Raw genomic sequence first — 16,271 nt, forward strand, 5'->3', positions numbered from 1 at the left:
TCAAAATAATGCTTTTTTGTTTTTCTTTTTAGTTTCTGTTTGTTTTTTTGTTTACAAGTTAAACACTCTTTTGCACGGAGGGAAAGAAAACCAGGGCAGGATCTCAATCAGAGGAAAACAAAACCAGATCCAACAGTGTCAGAAGCCCAGTGCCTGACATCTGCTGTCCACCTTGTGGGTTACAGACGGTGTGGACTGTCACCCTCCCCCGGCTCTGCCATTCACAGCATGAGGCAGTTTGTCTCCCACTCTGAGTCTGCTGCTCCCTTGGTAGTTGTCGCACAGTACCGGACCGGCATCTACGAGACACTCACTGGCCTTTGCTGTTGACAGGGACTCCTCAGGGACTCCAAGCCTACCTCTGCCCTGTGGAAGTGACAAACCTCGCTGCTTCCATCTCACAGCACTGCACCCGAGGCTGGGCCTTCACTCCTGTCTCCTCTCAGCCTCTCAGGGACTCCACCCACCATGCTTCCAGTGCTCTCTAGGATCCAACCTCCCACACCTTCAAAGACGGCACTATGTAGCTCACTCCTCCTACATGGTTTCAAAACAACTAGCTGCAGGGAGGTTCAGCCTCAGCACCCCTGACACACGGCCTCTGCATGCTGACCTTCAGGAAGCACCCCCAGGGCACTTCACCTCAGTGACGCTGCTGTCTTCTTTATCACCTCTGGCTTTTCAGCTCCAGGTGAGCACTATAAAAGATTGTCCCTGCACAGCCAAGGTCTAACCTTGCTGGGTCCAGCCCCTTGTTCATTAATCATGGGTGACTCCTCAGCCCCAGCTGAAGACACCACAGAACCACAGATTCTTCATTCAAAACTCCAAACGGAGTCTTTCAGGGATTTCCCTACTGCCCTCTGAAACTTCCTTAGCCAGGCCTTTATCTTGTGTCTGTGTTGCAAATTTCAACATTCTCTCCCAAGGTCCCCCAGAGGAACACAGGCAGCTTGGAGCCTTCAGCTGCTTGGCAGGCCCACAGTTCAAAGGCCTTCTCCAAGCCTCCCGAAGGCACGGGATCGGCTCTCTGCCAGCAATACCCCACTCCTGGAACCAGTTTCAGTCTGAGTTAGACTTGGGATTGGTGCCATCAAACACCACGACCAAAAGCAGCTTGGGTGGAGAAAGTGTTGGTTTCTTAGGCTCCTAAGTCCCTAACAGAGGGCAGCCCAGGTAGGAAAGCAGAGGCAGGAACTGATGCAGTAGGTAGCTGTCGGTGGGGGAGTGCTCCCACCTGGTTTGCTCAGCCTGCTGCCCTACACCTCAGGGCAACCTGCCCAAGGATGGCACACACCTGGCCACAAACACCCAGGCTCTGCTCCCGCACCCCAACCACCATCCCTCCCCCCTGTGTGCTGTCTGTCCCTCAGCAATCATTCGATTGTTATTCGTAGGCACATGCTAGAGAGACATTTTCTCCCAGCAGAGTCCCTCTTCCCAGCCAGAAGGGCCAAGCTGACAGGAAAGCAGGGAGCACAGAGGCAAGTGAGGATCCTTGCCTTTGGCATTCCACGGCCCCATTCGCACACCTGCTAGCTTAGGCTTTTTCCCATGGCCGTCTCATGGGAGCCACACAACTGGCCCGGCAGCTTGCTGGACAGACCCTTCCCAGATCCAGCTCGACATGGGTGTCTCTCCGTTTCTTCAATTGGGAAGGCTTCAGGGCAGGACTGGGTTGAGGTCGGATGGGAAAAATGCGTGTCTGTCCTCCCCTCCCATTCCAGTCCCCCGTAGGTGAGCAGAGGTTCCGCTCCAATATCCCGACTCACACCCGCACCTGCACCGCTTCCCCGCGCACACAAGGAGCCGCAGAAACAGCGCCCTTAAAACAGCCAGGCCTGGCCTCAGCTCAACCAAGCAGCTCTAAGGCTTTCGAGGAAATCGCGCCTGGGGTCGCGCACTGTCTGCCTTGCGGCGCTGCGGAAGCTTAGTAACCACACCAGGTGCTTTCGGCTTCCACCCTGTCTGTTATCAGCACGGAATCAACACCACCCCACAGAGCACCCCCACCCACGGCCGACACGCGCTCTCCTCCCGATCCCATAGCAACACTGCCACCATAAACGATCACTTAGAGACCCTGGAGTTTTGCAAGATACGCATGCATACATACATACATACATACATACATACATACATACATGCCCAGGCTCACACACATACACACAGAGGACAGACTACAGACAGACAGACTGACAGATACACACACACACACACACACACACACACACACACTGTGGACTGGAAAGAATCCCTTCATTTGTTTGAAGTCGGCGCTCAGTTGGGAAGAGCAGGGGAAAGTTCCCAGGGAGCATGTGATGCAGGTGTGGCAGGTGGGGCGAACTAGACGGTTTCTTCGAGACCTAAGAGCAGGAGATAGAGTGAGGTGGAAAAGCGGTGAGTTCCATCAGTGGGTCGGAAGCTTGCGCGGGAGCGCTGTGTGGCGGGTGTGTGTGTGTGCCGTCGGTGTGATAGTGGCGGTGTGTAGGGCCGCAGCAGGGCTTAGCCGGACAGGGGTTGAGGAGTTGGTGTGTGCATGAGAAGACGGTGGGCGTGAGTGGGAAGCTAGGTAAAGGGTGGTGAGTGTGCGGGTAGGGAGCGCGGGTGAGGCTGTAGACTGCTGGGTTGCGAGTGAGGGTGTATGAGTGGAGCAGACCAGCAGGGTCTGGCGGCGACGCTGTTGGGCAAAAGGTAAGAAAGGTGATGCGAGTTAGGGCAGGCAAAGGGGCAAGGTGTCAAAAGAAACTTCCCTGACCGGGAATCGAACCCGGGCCGCGGCGGTGAGAGCGCCGAATCCTAACCACTAGACCACCAGGGAGCGACATGCAACAACTGACGGGGCCAGCCTCTGGCAGAATCTCAGCCAGTCCGCCAAGCTGACTGCCAGCCGCTCGCCCCAGCCCCGCCCACCCGCCCGGCAATAGGGCTGGCACTCGGCACCCATGCGGTAGATCGCTGCCTGCCCGTGCTCCTCTCTGCCCTTGTAACTGCCCGGAGCCCTTGAGCCCTCTGTGGCTTCTGGCCCTTCTCCTCCAGCTCGCCACACTCTAAAATGTCTAGAGGCTCCTCCTGTTGTTTGGTCGTTGGACAGTCGGTCTCGCACGCTGTCTTGGGACAGAACCTTGGCAAAAGGCGAGTACCGTGCGTTGGCCGGGAATCGAACCCGGGTCAACTGCTTGGAAGGCAGCTATGCTCACCACTATACCACCAACGCCGCACCAGTAGGTCCTCGTGCACAGCAGCTAGCGGACAGCAGAGGCATGTGTACTCTTCACTCGGACACTGACTGCAACTCCAATCCTGGCTCCGGCCCTGCGCCCGGTTATCCGAGGTCCCCTTTTTTTCGTACCTCCTGACTGCTACAGTTCTGGTCTGGCAGGTCACGCCACGACGGCCACAGGGACCAGGGTCCTCGGATAGGGTTCATCTTCATTATCACTATCAGTACCAGCACCAGCAGCATCAGCACCACCAGCACACCCTTCCCAATAGATGTGAGCTGTATTCCGTAGACTGAATGGGTTTAGCACACATTTGTAGAACATTCCACTAATCCCATGCTGAATGTGCATTTTTCTTTGCAGATTTTGAAACAGGAGCAGAGCGCGTGGAGTGCAGGACACAGTTTTGGACCTGGAGTGTGCGGCCAAGGTTCAAAGGCCCCGTGGCTGCCAGAAAAAAAAAAAAAAGGCAAATTGTCCCATGGGGGAACGGAACCGCAGTCTCCCGCGTGACAGGCAAGAGTGTTCATCACTATACTAAAGAGGATCATGGCACCCCTGCTTTTGTGAAGCTGGCCCCATTCTGTCAGGCCCGCCAGCTTCCATTGCCGACTTCTGCACACAAACACAAAAACCTCCCGGACTCCGTGGGAACGCCCCTCCCACCATGTCAGGAACTACAGCCCTGTGTGACAACCGAGTATCTGCCCCCCGCCGCTGCCCGGGCTGGTGAGCGGACCTCGCCATTAGCAGCAGGAGAGGCTGGTGCGATACCTGGGCGGCCCAGGGGCCGGGTGGGGGTTGAATGGTGTGTTATGAGCATTTCGAAAGGTACAGGGATTTCGTTCTGTAGGGATTTTTGTGTCCAGAAGTGTACTCCTGGGACACCGACTTAAGGCAGCGGACTTGAATATTATAGGCTGAAGCAAATACTAGGCACGAGCCTAAAAGTGCTGTATTCCTGGAATCCTAGGTATATTTCTAAATGAAATCTTTGACGAAAAGAGCAGTAATGAACAGACAGAAAAGACATCGGAGGCCGGTTCACACAGGTTGTGAGAGGATTATACATTCGATGTATAATACATGTAGTAGCCACCCCCTTGAAATACTTAAAATTGAGTCTAAACTGAAATATGTTGGAAGCAAAACAATGTATGTAGGCTTTTGGAAATTTAAAAATATAGCAGGCTTTCTCTTGGGCCACCAACCAACTCTCAAATAATTAGTTTTGAATGCTCGGCCTTAGCTTAGCTCTCATTTTAATCTGTTTCTCTGTATCTATGTTTCCCTCTGGGCTTTTTACCTTTCTTTCTTTTTATATATCTTACTTTTATGCTGTCTCCATATCTGTTTGGCAACTGCCTGACTTCTGGCCCCTAGTGTGTCCCTCTATCCCTGGTTCTCTTCTTCCCTTCTTCACTTCTCTCTTGAGCCTAGATTCCTCCTTCTATTTATTCTCTCTGCCTGCCAGCCCTGCCTATATCTCTTCTGCCTAGCTATTGGCCATTCACTTTGTTATTAGACCAATCAAGTGCCTTAGGCAGGCAAGGTGAAACAGCAACACATCTTTACATAATTAAACAGTTGTAGCATAGCCAAATGTAACGTATACTTGTGTCATTAAACAAATGTAGCATAACCAAATGTAATACACCTTTGCACAGTTGAAGTAATATTCCACAACATAAACAGATGTAACAATATTTACATAGCTAAAATAATATTTCACATTTCCCCTTTGTCTAAATAAAAAGAAAGATTTTAATATAGTAACACTATATACAGTAAGAACAATCATCAAGAATTATATTTACAATATTCAGTCTATTTCTATGTGTCAAATTAAAGAAAATGCTCCATTATCTATCATTTCTTGGTAAGTCCAAAGCTCTGCAACTAATTTATCTTCTATAATAACTAAGGAAAACTATAACTATAATAATCTATCTTCAACTCCATCAAAGACCTCAGAAGAATATATTATTACCCATAAACAGGAACTGCAGCACAAGCCACTTCCAAAATGACAGACATCTGGCTGCCTGGACACCTGTCACCCAAGGTTCCTCTGCAATGTTGGGGCATCCATCTTCAGCCTACAGGCCTAGAATATCTGACAGACTTTTCTGTGAAGCAGGAATTTTGAAGGACTGTCCAACCTTGTCTTGGCAAAATTTGGTAGTCTTTTTTCTTTGGGTCCTGCTTGTCCAGTTTGTCTAGCATAATGCCAATAGTCAAGGCAAGGCCTGATTCTTGCCCAAATGGCTAGCTTTGATACAACAAAACAAACTACATATGGAGGTTCTATGATGCCCATCATCCTTTCTGAAGTAAACTGGTGCCGTTAGGAGCAGACATGTCTCACTGTCATGAAAATCCTTCGGTTATTAAATATCTTAGATGTTATATTCTGAAGACCTTTGAAATGTTTAAAGATCACCTATCTAAAACATATCTCTGTATGAGCTTAAAATCATACCTAATGACTACAAGTTTACTATAGATGACTAACTACTAACCTGCATTTCATCATTATATGTTACATTTTAAAATGAGCTACATAGCCCAATACCCCAAACAAGAGTAGAAACATACATACAGTATAACAAAAATAACTTATTTGTATCAATATGCCAAAATCCATACCTATGTAAAATATTTGATGTTAATAGTTGTCTTTTTTTTTTTTTTTGTCGGGGTCCAGTGCTAGCCCAGACCATAAATTATTTCTCTTGACTAGACCCCAGTATAAACTATCTCTCTGGACCGGCGTGGAGGCGCATGAGTAAAGACACAACTCACATGGCTTTATCGGGAGGGAGATTTTCAGTGGTCCCTCATGAAGTCCTGAGTTCACATCCTGAAGAATTCCTCCTCGTTTATTCTCCAAACAGTCTTAATACCAAAACATAAACTGAGGGGTAAATACATTAGCATTCTGTCTCCTAGGTAACCAGGTGAATGGCTTTTAGTCACGTCCACAACTACCTGTGTGTTCTGTATGCTAGCTGGCAGGTAGGCTTGAATCAGCATCTCTATCAGGCATCCTCCAAATTACAAAGAAAGGAACAAAACAACATCCTGACCCTTTGTTAGGGCAGCGACAGCCTGTCTGGAAGGTTATGTGACCATCTCAGGTGTGGACTATGGCTTCAGAGCCTGGCTGTCACACCATATAGAAATATGGGCCTATACTTGTTATCCTATATTCCCCCTAAATGATGACAAATATACATAATCCATTGAATGATCAAAACCACTGACTCCCACCTCTTGGGAATGTGGGCGTTGTGTTCTCTAGACTGCTTCCTGTTGTCTGTGAATGACAGCATTTTTAGGAAACCTGAGAAAATCGAGATAATGGTCAAGTCATGGGAAAACTAGCCATAGCATTTGTTGTCCCATCTCTGTGTAATGGGAAAGCACAAGACTGATCTGTAGTCCTGGCTAGAATAATCTATGAGGCTGGACCATCTCTGTCAGCTGCTTTGAAACTGTTCTGGATGTAGAACTCTGAGGAACCTGTAACAGAAGCACTCTGAGATGTTGAATCACCTGGGCCACCCATTTTCATTGGTGTCTGGTCCCTTGCTCTGAAAACACACAAATTTTCAAAGGCAACATACATATCTGCCTTCATATAAGTATGGACTGTGTGTTGTACACAAGCCAGCCAAACATGATTTTTTTTGTTTTGTTTTATCTTTGAGCAGGTAAAATATACATAGCTTGTCTAATAGTGTTTTTTTAGGTTTATTTCTTTATGTCTGTAGCCAAGATTTTCAGGAGGTCTTCCCTGTTCAAACCTGATATCTATTCACCTTGACGGATTCCACAGCTTCTTTTCATTTCCTGTGGAAACAACAGCACAACCCCTTCCCCAACGCAATGCATTTTCTGACTTCCATTTTAAAGTTAAGGCATCCATAAAGTATCTAGGCTGGTTGAATTTGGCAGTCCCTTTCACATGGCTCTCAGCAGCTTTTGTTCTCTCATTAGCAATGAAAAAACTCAGTTAACACAGCACCATACAGGAACCTGACTCCTTGTATAGTTTTCACCTTTATGTGTCTTTTTTCTTTTATATTACTTTACCCTTCCTTTAAAGGATTTATTACTTATAAATTATTCACTTATTTCTAAGACTGTCTATACCCATTTTCTTTTCTTTCCTAAGACTACCCTCATTTTTAAACACACTGTAACCTGTTTAAAGTCCTCCCCCTGCCTCTTTCTGGAACTGTCTCTACTGTATGTCTCTAGCCTTGTGAGCCAAACCTTTAAACTGCTAAGTGGCTTTGCATTGGCCACTGACTCCACCCAACTCAGGTCAATGAAAGCAGAACTTTATACCCAGTGAGGTCGTGTTCAACTGGGAGCTACATTCAACCACCCTAGCTCTAGAAAGTTGGTGCCCCAAACCGTGGCACGCGGTTTTTACTTAGCTTGCTGTTTCTACTTAGTGTACCAATACAACAGAGCCTCTTAAAGGAGTCATATCCTTTTCCCCTTTCTTTCTTTCTTTCTTCCTTTCTTTCTTTCTTTCTTTCTTTCTTTCTTTTTTTCTCTTCAAGCTTTCTCAGGCCCTATGTGGAAATTCGAGCTCCATATTGGAACGCCAAAAAAGTGTGAAATACTGAAACATTGGGACAAAGGTTATAAAGCATTAACAATTCTGCGGGGCAGGGGAGGGGGGAATATGACTATCCTGAGACACAACAAAAAGAAGGTACAGTTCCAGGAAAGATCACCAAACAGCCAGTCTTCACCCACAGAAGGGTGTCAACTTACATGACAACTATACGTGCATGCTTAAGTTTCCTGACTTTCATTATATCTGCTCTGTGAAACAATCACATTAATTCCAGGGAGGTAATGTCGGAACTGAGTTGAAATTGTAGGAACCCCAGATGGTGTTGGAGAATTGTTTGGCATGGAAACTATCCCCACCCCCACATATTTGGCCTCAGTAGTGTGTAGATGATGAGTATATAGACAAAAAAGTATGTTTTTAAAAAACATGTATTTAGTGTGTGTGTGTGTGTGTGTGTGTGTGTGTGTGTGTGTGTGTGTTCAGAGCACAGAGAAAATCAGTTCTCTCCCACCCCCACGTAGGTTCCAGAGGTGAAACTCAAGCCCTCAGACATGGCAATAAGTGCCTTTACCTACTGAGCCATCTTGCCGGCTCCCATTTTCCTCTTTTGCATAACATTTATGCTATTGCAGTTTCTTTATTAACAAATTTACTTTTTATACTTAAAAATTTTGTGTTTGCTCTGGGCATGGTATCACACTCCTTTAATCCTAGCACTCAGGTGGCACAGGCAGGCTGGTCTCTGTGAGTTCAAGGTCATTCTGGTCTCTATAGTGAGTTTCAGGTCAGTCAGGGCTACATAGAGAGACAACATCCCAAAAACCAAACCAAACCAAAAGCTCTCAACAACTTTCTTAAGTGTGTGGAGGGCAAGGTCAGACTCTTGCATATAGGATAGGGACATTCTTGGACTATTTTCTTACTTTTAACTGATCTTTGTTGTTCTGATGAGTCTTTCAATAACCTGTTCAGCTTATCTCACCTGGCTCAGCTTTGCCAAAGTTCCCTTAGGACTGCACTGGCCTGTGAGGCAACACAGGGACTGTGGAAGCAACGCAAAATTGAGGCCCCAGGCACTAAAAGGAGATGCCCTCTGCTTTCTAGGGTCTCCCCCAGTTTCCTCACCAGCAAACCGTAGCTCGGGATTTTCCCCAAGGGTATAGCAAGTGGCTACACATAGACAGTCCTGTCTGTCAAGTAGATTCCACATCTTTTTTGATCAGCAATTAAGTTAGCAGAACCAGAGTCTGCTGACCTACGGTGGTTAGGCAAGAAAATGTGTCCATTTCCTTCCTCTTTTCTTAGCTCGTCTCCTAAAGCCCTTCAGACTCTGACCCAGTTCTTGAATGACTCTGGAGATACAGATGTTTCAGAATGTACATTCTGGAGGCCGATGGCGCCTTCAGCCACTGACAATTTTCCTGCTGTTCGGTGAGTAGGGGTCATCCTGAAATAAAGTAATTCCAGCTTTTCCTAGAGTCTGGACTCCAGAGACATAGACATAACAGGACAGGCCTGGTTTAGAAGCTGGGGGGGAGATAAAAAGTCAAGAGACTCAGGTCTGATGGTACCTGCTTATAATCCCAGCACTTGCAGGGTGGAGACAAGGGAACCAGGGGTTCAGCGTTAGTCTCAGCTATAGTGAGTTCCAATTCCAGACCAACCTGGCTCTGTGGAACCCTGTGGAAAAAGAGCTGGGTGTGGTGATCCTTACCTTTGTCTTAGCACTTAGGAGACAGAGGCAAGTGGCTAGTCTGGTCAACACAGTGAGTTCTAGGCTAGCCAGAGCTACATAGTGATACCCTGTCACAACAATAGCAACAGGATTCTAATTTCTTACTGCTCTCGTATTTTTTAAGTTCAGAATTCAGAGATTCCTTTACAGTTGCTGGGAAGTCTGTCTTGCACCAAACATTCATGCTTGTTTTGCAGCCATGGCAACCCCTTGGCAGGACGAGGCGAGAAGGATATGAGAGATAGATAACTAGAAACAGACTCTTGAGGTGGGGGAAGAGGCTCCAAGCCCATCCCGACTTTCCTTATACACGATCCTATTTGCTTTCATCTGTGGCTGCTGCTCCACACTGACCCCTTCTCTTCTCATTCACAGCTCTTGCAGACCGGCAGACTGGTAAGTCTGTGCATCCCTTGTTTTCACGGCGCTGCTTCCTTACCATCAAACGCTGTGCTTACTTTGTAGGGAAAAGTCTCTTCTACCGAGGATCAGACTTGAGTAGTTCTCTCACAACAGGGCCTGGAGGAATCCTTAGTAAGATTCCAACTGGATTCTCCAACAACGAAAGGGAAAGAGACCAGTGCAAGTACACAATTTTTAAAAAATAGTTTAGAGATTGAACCCAGGACCTGGGGTGTGCTATACACGCTTCTACCATTGAGTTATAACCCTTTTAAAATTTATTTTGAAACAGACTTAAGTTGCCCACAAGTGGTCTTGAATTAATTATATATCACAGTCAGCTCGTAAATGCTTCATCCTTTCCCTTGCTAGATGACAGTCATGAGTCATCATTATCATTCCCAAATCTTTTTATCTTTATTTTTTATTTTTTAATTTTTTATTTTTTTTGTTTTTCAAGACAAGGTTTCTCTGTAGCTTTGGAGCCTGTCCTGGAACTAGCTCTTGTAGACCAGGCTGGCCTCACACTCACAGAGATCTGCCTGCATTCCCAGATCTTTACTGGGTCAATGACAGGGACTCTCTGGCCCCTGGGCTCCCCTTTGGAATCCGTTGTCTCTCAGAATTTACTTGTTCACATTCCTTTTTGTTCTTTCACTCTCAGCGGATCTCCCGAAGGCCGTGGTGAAACTTGAGCCCCCATGGATCCTGGTTCTCAAGGAGGACAGTGTGACATTGAAGTGCGAAGGGACCCACAACCCTGGGAACTATTCGACCCAGTGGCTCCACAATGGGAGATCCCTCCAGAGCCAGGTCCGGCCCAACTACACGTTTAAAGCCACCGTCAATGACAGTGGAGAATACCAGTGCAGACTGGAGCAGACCATCCTCAGCGACCCTGTACAACTGGAAGTGATTGCCGGTTAGTAGACGGGCCCAGGACGGAGCTGGGATACCAGGCCGTGGGACTCTGCCTACCAGACAGAAGTTTACAAGAAAAGGGGTGGCCTGGTTTCTGGGAAGCATCGCTGAGAACTTTTTTGAAAGACATTTGATCGCTAGTTTCCCTTTTGACCCCACTCTGCTTAGTACTGTGCGGAGGGGGACAGCTGTTATCTGGCTCAGTCCGGATTGAGCAAGAGGTTCAAGGCTGGTGTGACAGAAACAGAAGGAAGTCACTGCTTCATAAACATCACTCTCATGATGGCAATGTGGGAAAGCGTGGAGACCAGAGGCTAGGAGGCCTGCAAAGACAGGAGCAGGCTTGACAGGTGTGAGGAGACAGGAAGTGAGATTTCCAAGGGAAGAACTGAAATCTGGAAACCGAGGCCAGAAGTGAAGGGTAGGGCAAAGGATAGGCTGTGTGGTGACTTTTATCCCCAACCGAAGTAAAAGCTTATAAAGTCATTTTAAAAACTCAAAACTATTTTTTTGTTTGCTGTATAAAATGACATATATTTGCAGAGGACACCGTGTGACATTTTGTTGTGTGTATATATTGTTTGGTTCTTAAACTGTATTAGGCACATTTATGACTTCAAATGTTTTTCATTTCTTTATAGTATAAATATTGAAAATCCTTATTTTTGTGTGCCCCCCCATTTGGAATATACAGTATAGCCAAGGCAAGAGAGCCCAGGTCCTCTGAATCAGATGGTCTTTCTGTGTCGCTCAGACTGGGTTTCAGAGCTGAGCCCAGGCCCTCTGAGTCCGATGGTCTTTCTGTGTCACTCAGACTGGCTGCTGCTCCAGACCCCTCAACTGGTGTTTAAGGAAGGGGAAACCATCATCTTGAGGTGCCATAGCTGGAGGAACAAATCCCTGAACAAGATCACATTATACCAAAATGGAAAATCTGTGAAATATCGTCCGTCCAATGGCAGCTTCTCCATCTCCAAAGCAAATCACAGCCACAGCGGTGATTACCACTGCACAGCATTCCTAGGAAAGGGAAGACACATGTCGAGGTCTGTGACCATCACCGTCCAAGGTACGGGGCCTCTGTCAGGATGTTGGAAAGGGAGAGGAGGAGACAGACAAAGGCTAAAGCTTTATAGTCCCACGTGGAGCTCTAGGAAAGTCACAGCAGCAAAACTGGGCTGGGAGGCAAAGAGGAGAGCTGTGAAGGCCCTGCCAGGTGTCGGCAAGTGGGCTCAGCCCAGAGCTCCTTCCTCCCTTGCGGGTGGCGGGTGGCAGGACTGCCAGGCAGCAGAGAAACAGAGCTCTGTCATCGGTGCATGGGTTCTCTGCGTCCCTAGACATCCCGAAGAGCTGAAGTGTAACTCCTTGTATCTCATACAGATGTGGCTGTGGTTGCCCTTTAGGAAATGCAGATTTAGCAACATATGGGGGAAGACCGAGAGATAAAAAGTCCATTAAGGCTCCCTGACTTATTTATCTGCTCTTGTCCTTACTTTAAGTACTTGGTGTGATGACTTTACAAAGGCTCTGCACTAGGGACCTCACAGTTTATTCTGAATACTGTCTTAATGGCTCATTTCTTCTGATTCTCCTACCAGGTTCAGCAGATGCACCCGTCATCTCTCTACTTTGGTACCATGTCACTTTCTGCCTCGTGATGTTCCTCCTGTTTGCAGTGGACACGGGCCTTTATTTCTATTTACGGAGAAACCTTCAAACCCCAGTGGAGGACTGGAAGAAATCCCTGTCAGTCAAAAAGCGTCAGGCTCCTGAGGGCAAATGACATCTCATCGCATGGCAGAACAGCAGTGGTAGCAGCATCTTTTCAGCCCCCCCTCCGCCCCCCAGCTTCCTTTGAAAGCAACTTAGGACCAGGCCCAATGTGTGGTCCTGTGATTACAGCTGCTTAGGAGGCTGTGGTGAGAGGATCACCCATTCGAGGCCTGCCTAGGTTACAGAGTGAATGCAAGTCTAGAGCCGATAACTGAGTAGGATCTATTTCAAGAAAAGTAGACTGGGTGGGGGGTGTATAGGTGTGTGTTTAGAAGGCTCACTAGGAAAAGGCACCTGTGGCTAAGCCTGCCAACAAGAGGAGAGTTTGATCCTTGGGACGCATATGACAGAGGGAGAGAACAAATTCCTGAAAGCTGTCCTCTGATCTCCACACACCCACCACGACAGGCGCACCGTCTCTCTCTACACAAAATAAATTAAAATGTACATTTTTTTCAATAAGAAAAGGAGAAAAAAAAGAAGGTGAAGAATGGTGGCAGAACTCTTATTTAGTGTACATGATGTCCTAGGTTTGACCTCCAGCAATAAAACAAAAATCAATCTGGACTAAGGATCTCCTTTTTGTGACTTCTTTGCTCAAAATAATTGACAAGCTTTCCCTTGTACTTAGAAGGAAATCTAAAGACTTTTCAATGTTTTCCGAGATGTTGCCACATGACCTTGCCGCTCTGATCTCATTTCCTTCTGCTTTTCCTTGCTTATTCTTGGTCCTGTTTGTTCTTCTTTGAAGGCAGCACCTACGCTTCCACAAGCTGTCATTTTCTGTTTTGGGGTGCCCTTACTTGCAGAGGCCCGCATCCTGTTTACACTGTGCACTCGTCTTTGGTTTAATCATGAATTGTTCCAAGCAAAACTCAGGCTGAGGCTTGATCCTCAGGCAGTGGTGCTAGGAGGTGGAGACCAATGGGAGGCGTTCAGTCTCAAGGGCTGATCTGTGCCTTCACAGTGCATAGACTGATGCTTTCCAGGAGGAATAGCGTAGCCATCCTGCAGCTTAGCCGCTTTCTCTCTCACCAAAGCCTTTACTTGTTCTTGTCTGCCATGCATAGAGAGACACAAAGGAGCCGCGCAATGTGACCACCATTTGAACTTGAACTAAAGTCTCTGTAACTGTGAACTAAAAAAGCTTTAAAAAATATAAAGAACCTAGTCTCATATGCTTTTCTATAGCAACAGAAAAGAGGCTAAGATAATGTCCTTTCAGTTTTTATTCAAATGCCATCAGTAAGGGCTTTTTGATTATTCAGTAGTATAACCTTATTCCTGTACCACACTCCTAAATCTCCTTTTCTGCTTTGTTTTTCTCCTTTGGTTTTTTTTTTTTTTTTTTTTTTTTTTGGTTTTTCGAGACAGGGTTTCTCTGAGGCTTTGGAGCCTGTCCTGGAACTAGCTCTTGTAGACCAGGCTGGCCTCGAACTCAGAGATCTGCCTGCCTCTGCCTCCTCCTGAGTGCGCCACCACCGCCCAGCTCTGTTTTTCTCCTTTGTACTTATATCATCATTCAATGTACTGATTGATGCTCGTTTAGTGTGTTGTGACTTCCCTCCTCCCACCAATTAGTCTCTCTCTCTCTCTCTCTCTCTCTCTCTCTCTCTCTCTCTCTCTCTCTCTCTCTCTCTCTCTCTCCCTCTCTTGCTCCCCTTCCTTCTCCTTCTTCTTCTTGAGAAAAGTAGTCCTGGCTGTCCTAGAACTAACTCCCTATGTGACCAGGCTGGCCTACAAACTCACAGAAATCCACCTGCCTCTGCCTCTTGAGTGCTTGGATTAAAGGCATGGGCCACCACACCTAGCCTCTCCGCTGCTTCTAGCCCCCCTCCCTTTTATCTTGTCTTAAGATGCTGATCAGAATACTAAGCGTGCTTGCCGGTGACATTTGTCTTTCTTACTGTTTTCTTGATGACTTCCAGCCTCCTTTTATAGCTGCTTGTAGACCTCCATTGCTGATCTCAAAAGGCACGACTTGTCCATCTCCCTCCTCCTGGCAACTACTGGGGTTTGCAGGGGGCCCACTCTGTGGTTTTCCCTCAAATTCTTATGAAACGGTCCTTGAGTTTCTTTATGAGTTTGCTTTTAGGTTCTTTTATCTAGGAGACTGAGAACTTGCAAAAGGGAACTCTGATTCTCTAGAAGAGGCTAGGTTTTCCTGCTTTGCGAGCCCCCGCCCCCCTCGGAGGGTGAGGAGGCTCTTTCTCTCGGTGTGTCTTCTGAAGCACGTGTGTCCTCACCTCCAATAAACACGTTTCTTCAGTTGCTGCTCCTGTCTGTGGTGCTTGAGGTTTCTTCACCACCACCTGTTGAGCTGAGATTTTTCTTGCCTTTTAGTTCTTTAACTGTCAGAGAAAACGAACTTGATCAAGACCCCTAGGCTGTATCACTTTAGGAGACCCAGGTTTGTATTTCCTGGTGAAGCCATGTGAGTGTGTGTGTGTTTGTGTGTGTGTGTGTGTGTGTGAGAGAGAGAGAGAGAGAGAGAGAGAGAGAGAGAGAGAGAGAGATCCGGTTTCTTCTTCAAGGCATTTTTGAATCTGAATTTCAATATAAGTTTAACATCAGACAGTTGAAATGAAATGTTCTGAATTAAAATAGATGGGACACAATAAAAAGACCCAATCTTCACAACCTCAGACAGTGGGAAGTAAAGCGGTTTCACTGCTTGGTGAAATTCACCTCAGTCTTAGGGCAGTGGTTCTCAACCTGTGGCTGTGACCCTCTTGGGGGGTGTCGAAGGACCCTCACAGGGGTCGCATATCTGATATTCTGTATATCAGATATTTACATTATAATTCATAATAGTAGCGAAATTACAGTTCTGAAGTAGTAACAGAAATAATTTTAGGTTTGTGGGTCCCCACAACATGAAGAACTGTACTAAAGGGTCGCAGCCTTAGGAAGGTTGAAAACCATTGCTTTAGAACATATGAGGGACTGATGCTACAATAATTTATTCTACATCTGAATCTGGGGTCGTTTCCGTCTGAGGGAAAAAACAAAAACAAAAACAGGCTCACAGAGAAAAACACCCTGAGGACGGTGCTTTTTTGGGAGAGGAACCTTACAGGATTAGTCTCAAAACCAGGAGTAGAATGCAGGCTTTCCTATTTGCAGCGTTTTCATGGGTTGCTCAATTTGGTTCTAGAATCCCATGACCACAGCGTTAAGTTTGTATTCCTCAGTGGTAAAGCAATGAGAGAAAAGGAGTCAAATCCAAAGAACCCCACGTTCCGGAGGGAGAATGGAGAAAGAAAGGAAACTAGGCTTTGAAAAGGAAAATAGGAAAACAGGGCGTGCATTGGCCGGGAATCGAACCCGGGCCTCCCGCGTGGCAGGCGAGAATTCTACCACTGAACCACCAATGCCAGACGCAGTAAACCTCTTACTGTACTCCTCTTTCAGCTTATCTCTATTGTTGGTTGCACTTCCTATGTAATTATTCTCCTTGAATAAATTTCAAAAAGCCAACCCTCGTGTTTCCAGAATCCATTCTTTTAAAACAAACCCCACACCACTATTTACATTCCTAACTTAGAAGCTATGGTTCTGATTCCGTGGGAACACGCGCGGGGCTTTCTGAGGCATCCCTTTCTGGGGCGGGCATCGT

At 46.7% G+C, this 16,271-nt stretch overlaps 1 protein-coding gene and 3 non-coding genes across 4 annotated transcripts; 1 reads left to right on the forward strand and 3 right to left on the reverse strand.

Moving 5' to 3' along the window:
- Positions 1-2,749: 2,749 nt before the first annotated feature.
- Positions 2,750-2,821, reverse strand: Trnae-cuc. Its single transcript has one exon. It is a non-coding gene; the product is annotated as a tRNA-Glu (tRNA).
- Positions 2,822-3,145: 324 nt separating this feature from the next.
- On the reverse strand, positions 3,146-3,217 carry Trnag-ucc. The gene has a single exon. It is a non-coding gene; the product is annotated as a tRNA-Gly (tRNA).
- Positions 3,218-9,126: 5,909 nt separating this feature from the next.
- On the forward strand, positions 9,127-13,167 carry Fcgr2a (Fc fragment of IgG receptor IIa). The gene is made up of 5 exons (XM_038348623.1): positions 9,127-9,252; positions 9,932-9,952; positions 10,623-10,880; positions 11,694-11,948; positions 12,478-13,167. The coding sequence occupies exons 1-5, from the start codon at positions 9,168-9,170 to the stop codon at positions 12,660-12,662; spliced, it is 804 nt and encodes a 267-aa protein (XP_038204551.1). The 5' UTR covers positions 9,127-9,167; the 3' UTR covers positions 12,663-13,167.
- Positions 13,168-15,958: 2,791 nt separating this feature from the next.
- Positions 15,959-16,029, reverse strand: Trnag-gcc. Its single transcript has one exon. It is a non-coding gene; the product is annotated as a tRNA-Gly (tRNA).
- Between the last annotated feature and the right edge of the window lie 242 nt (positions 16,030-16,271).

This window comes from Arvicola amphibius, chromosome 12 (assembly GCF_903992535.2).
Source record: "Arvicola amphibius chromosome 12, mArvAmp1.2, whole genome shotgun sequence".
Lineage (NCBI taxonomy): Eukaryota > Metazoa > Chordata > Mammalia > Rodentia > Cricetidae > Arvicola > Arvicola amphibius.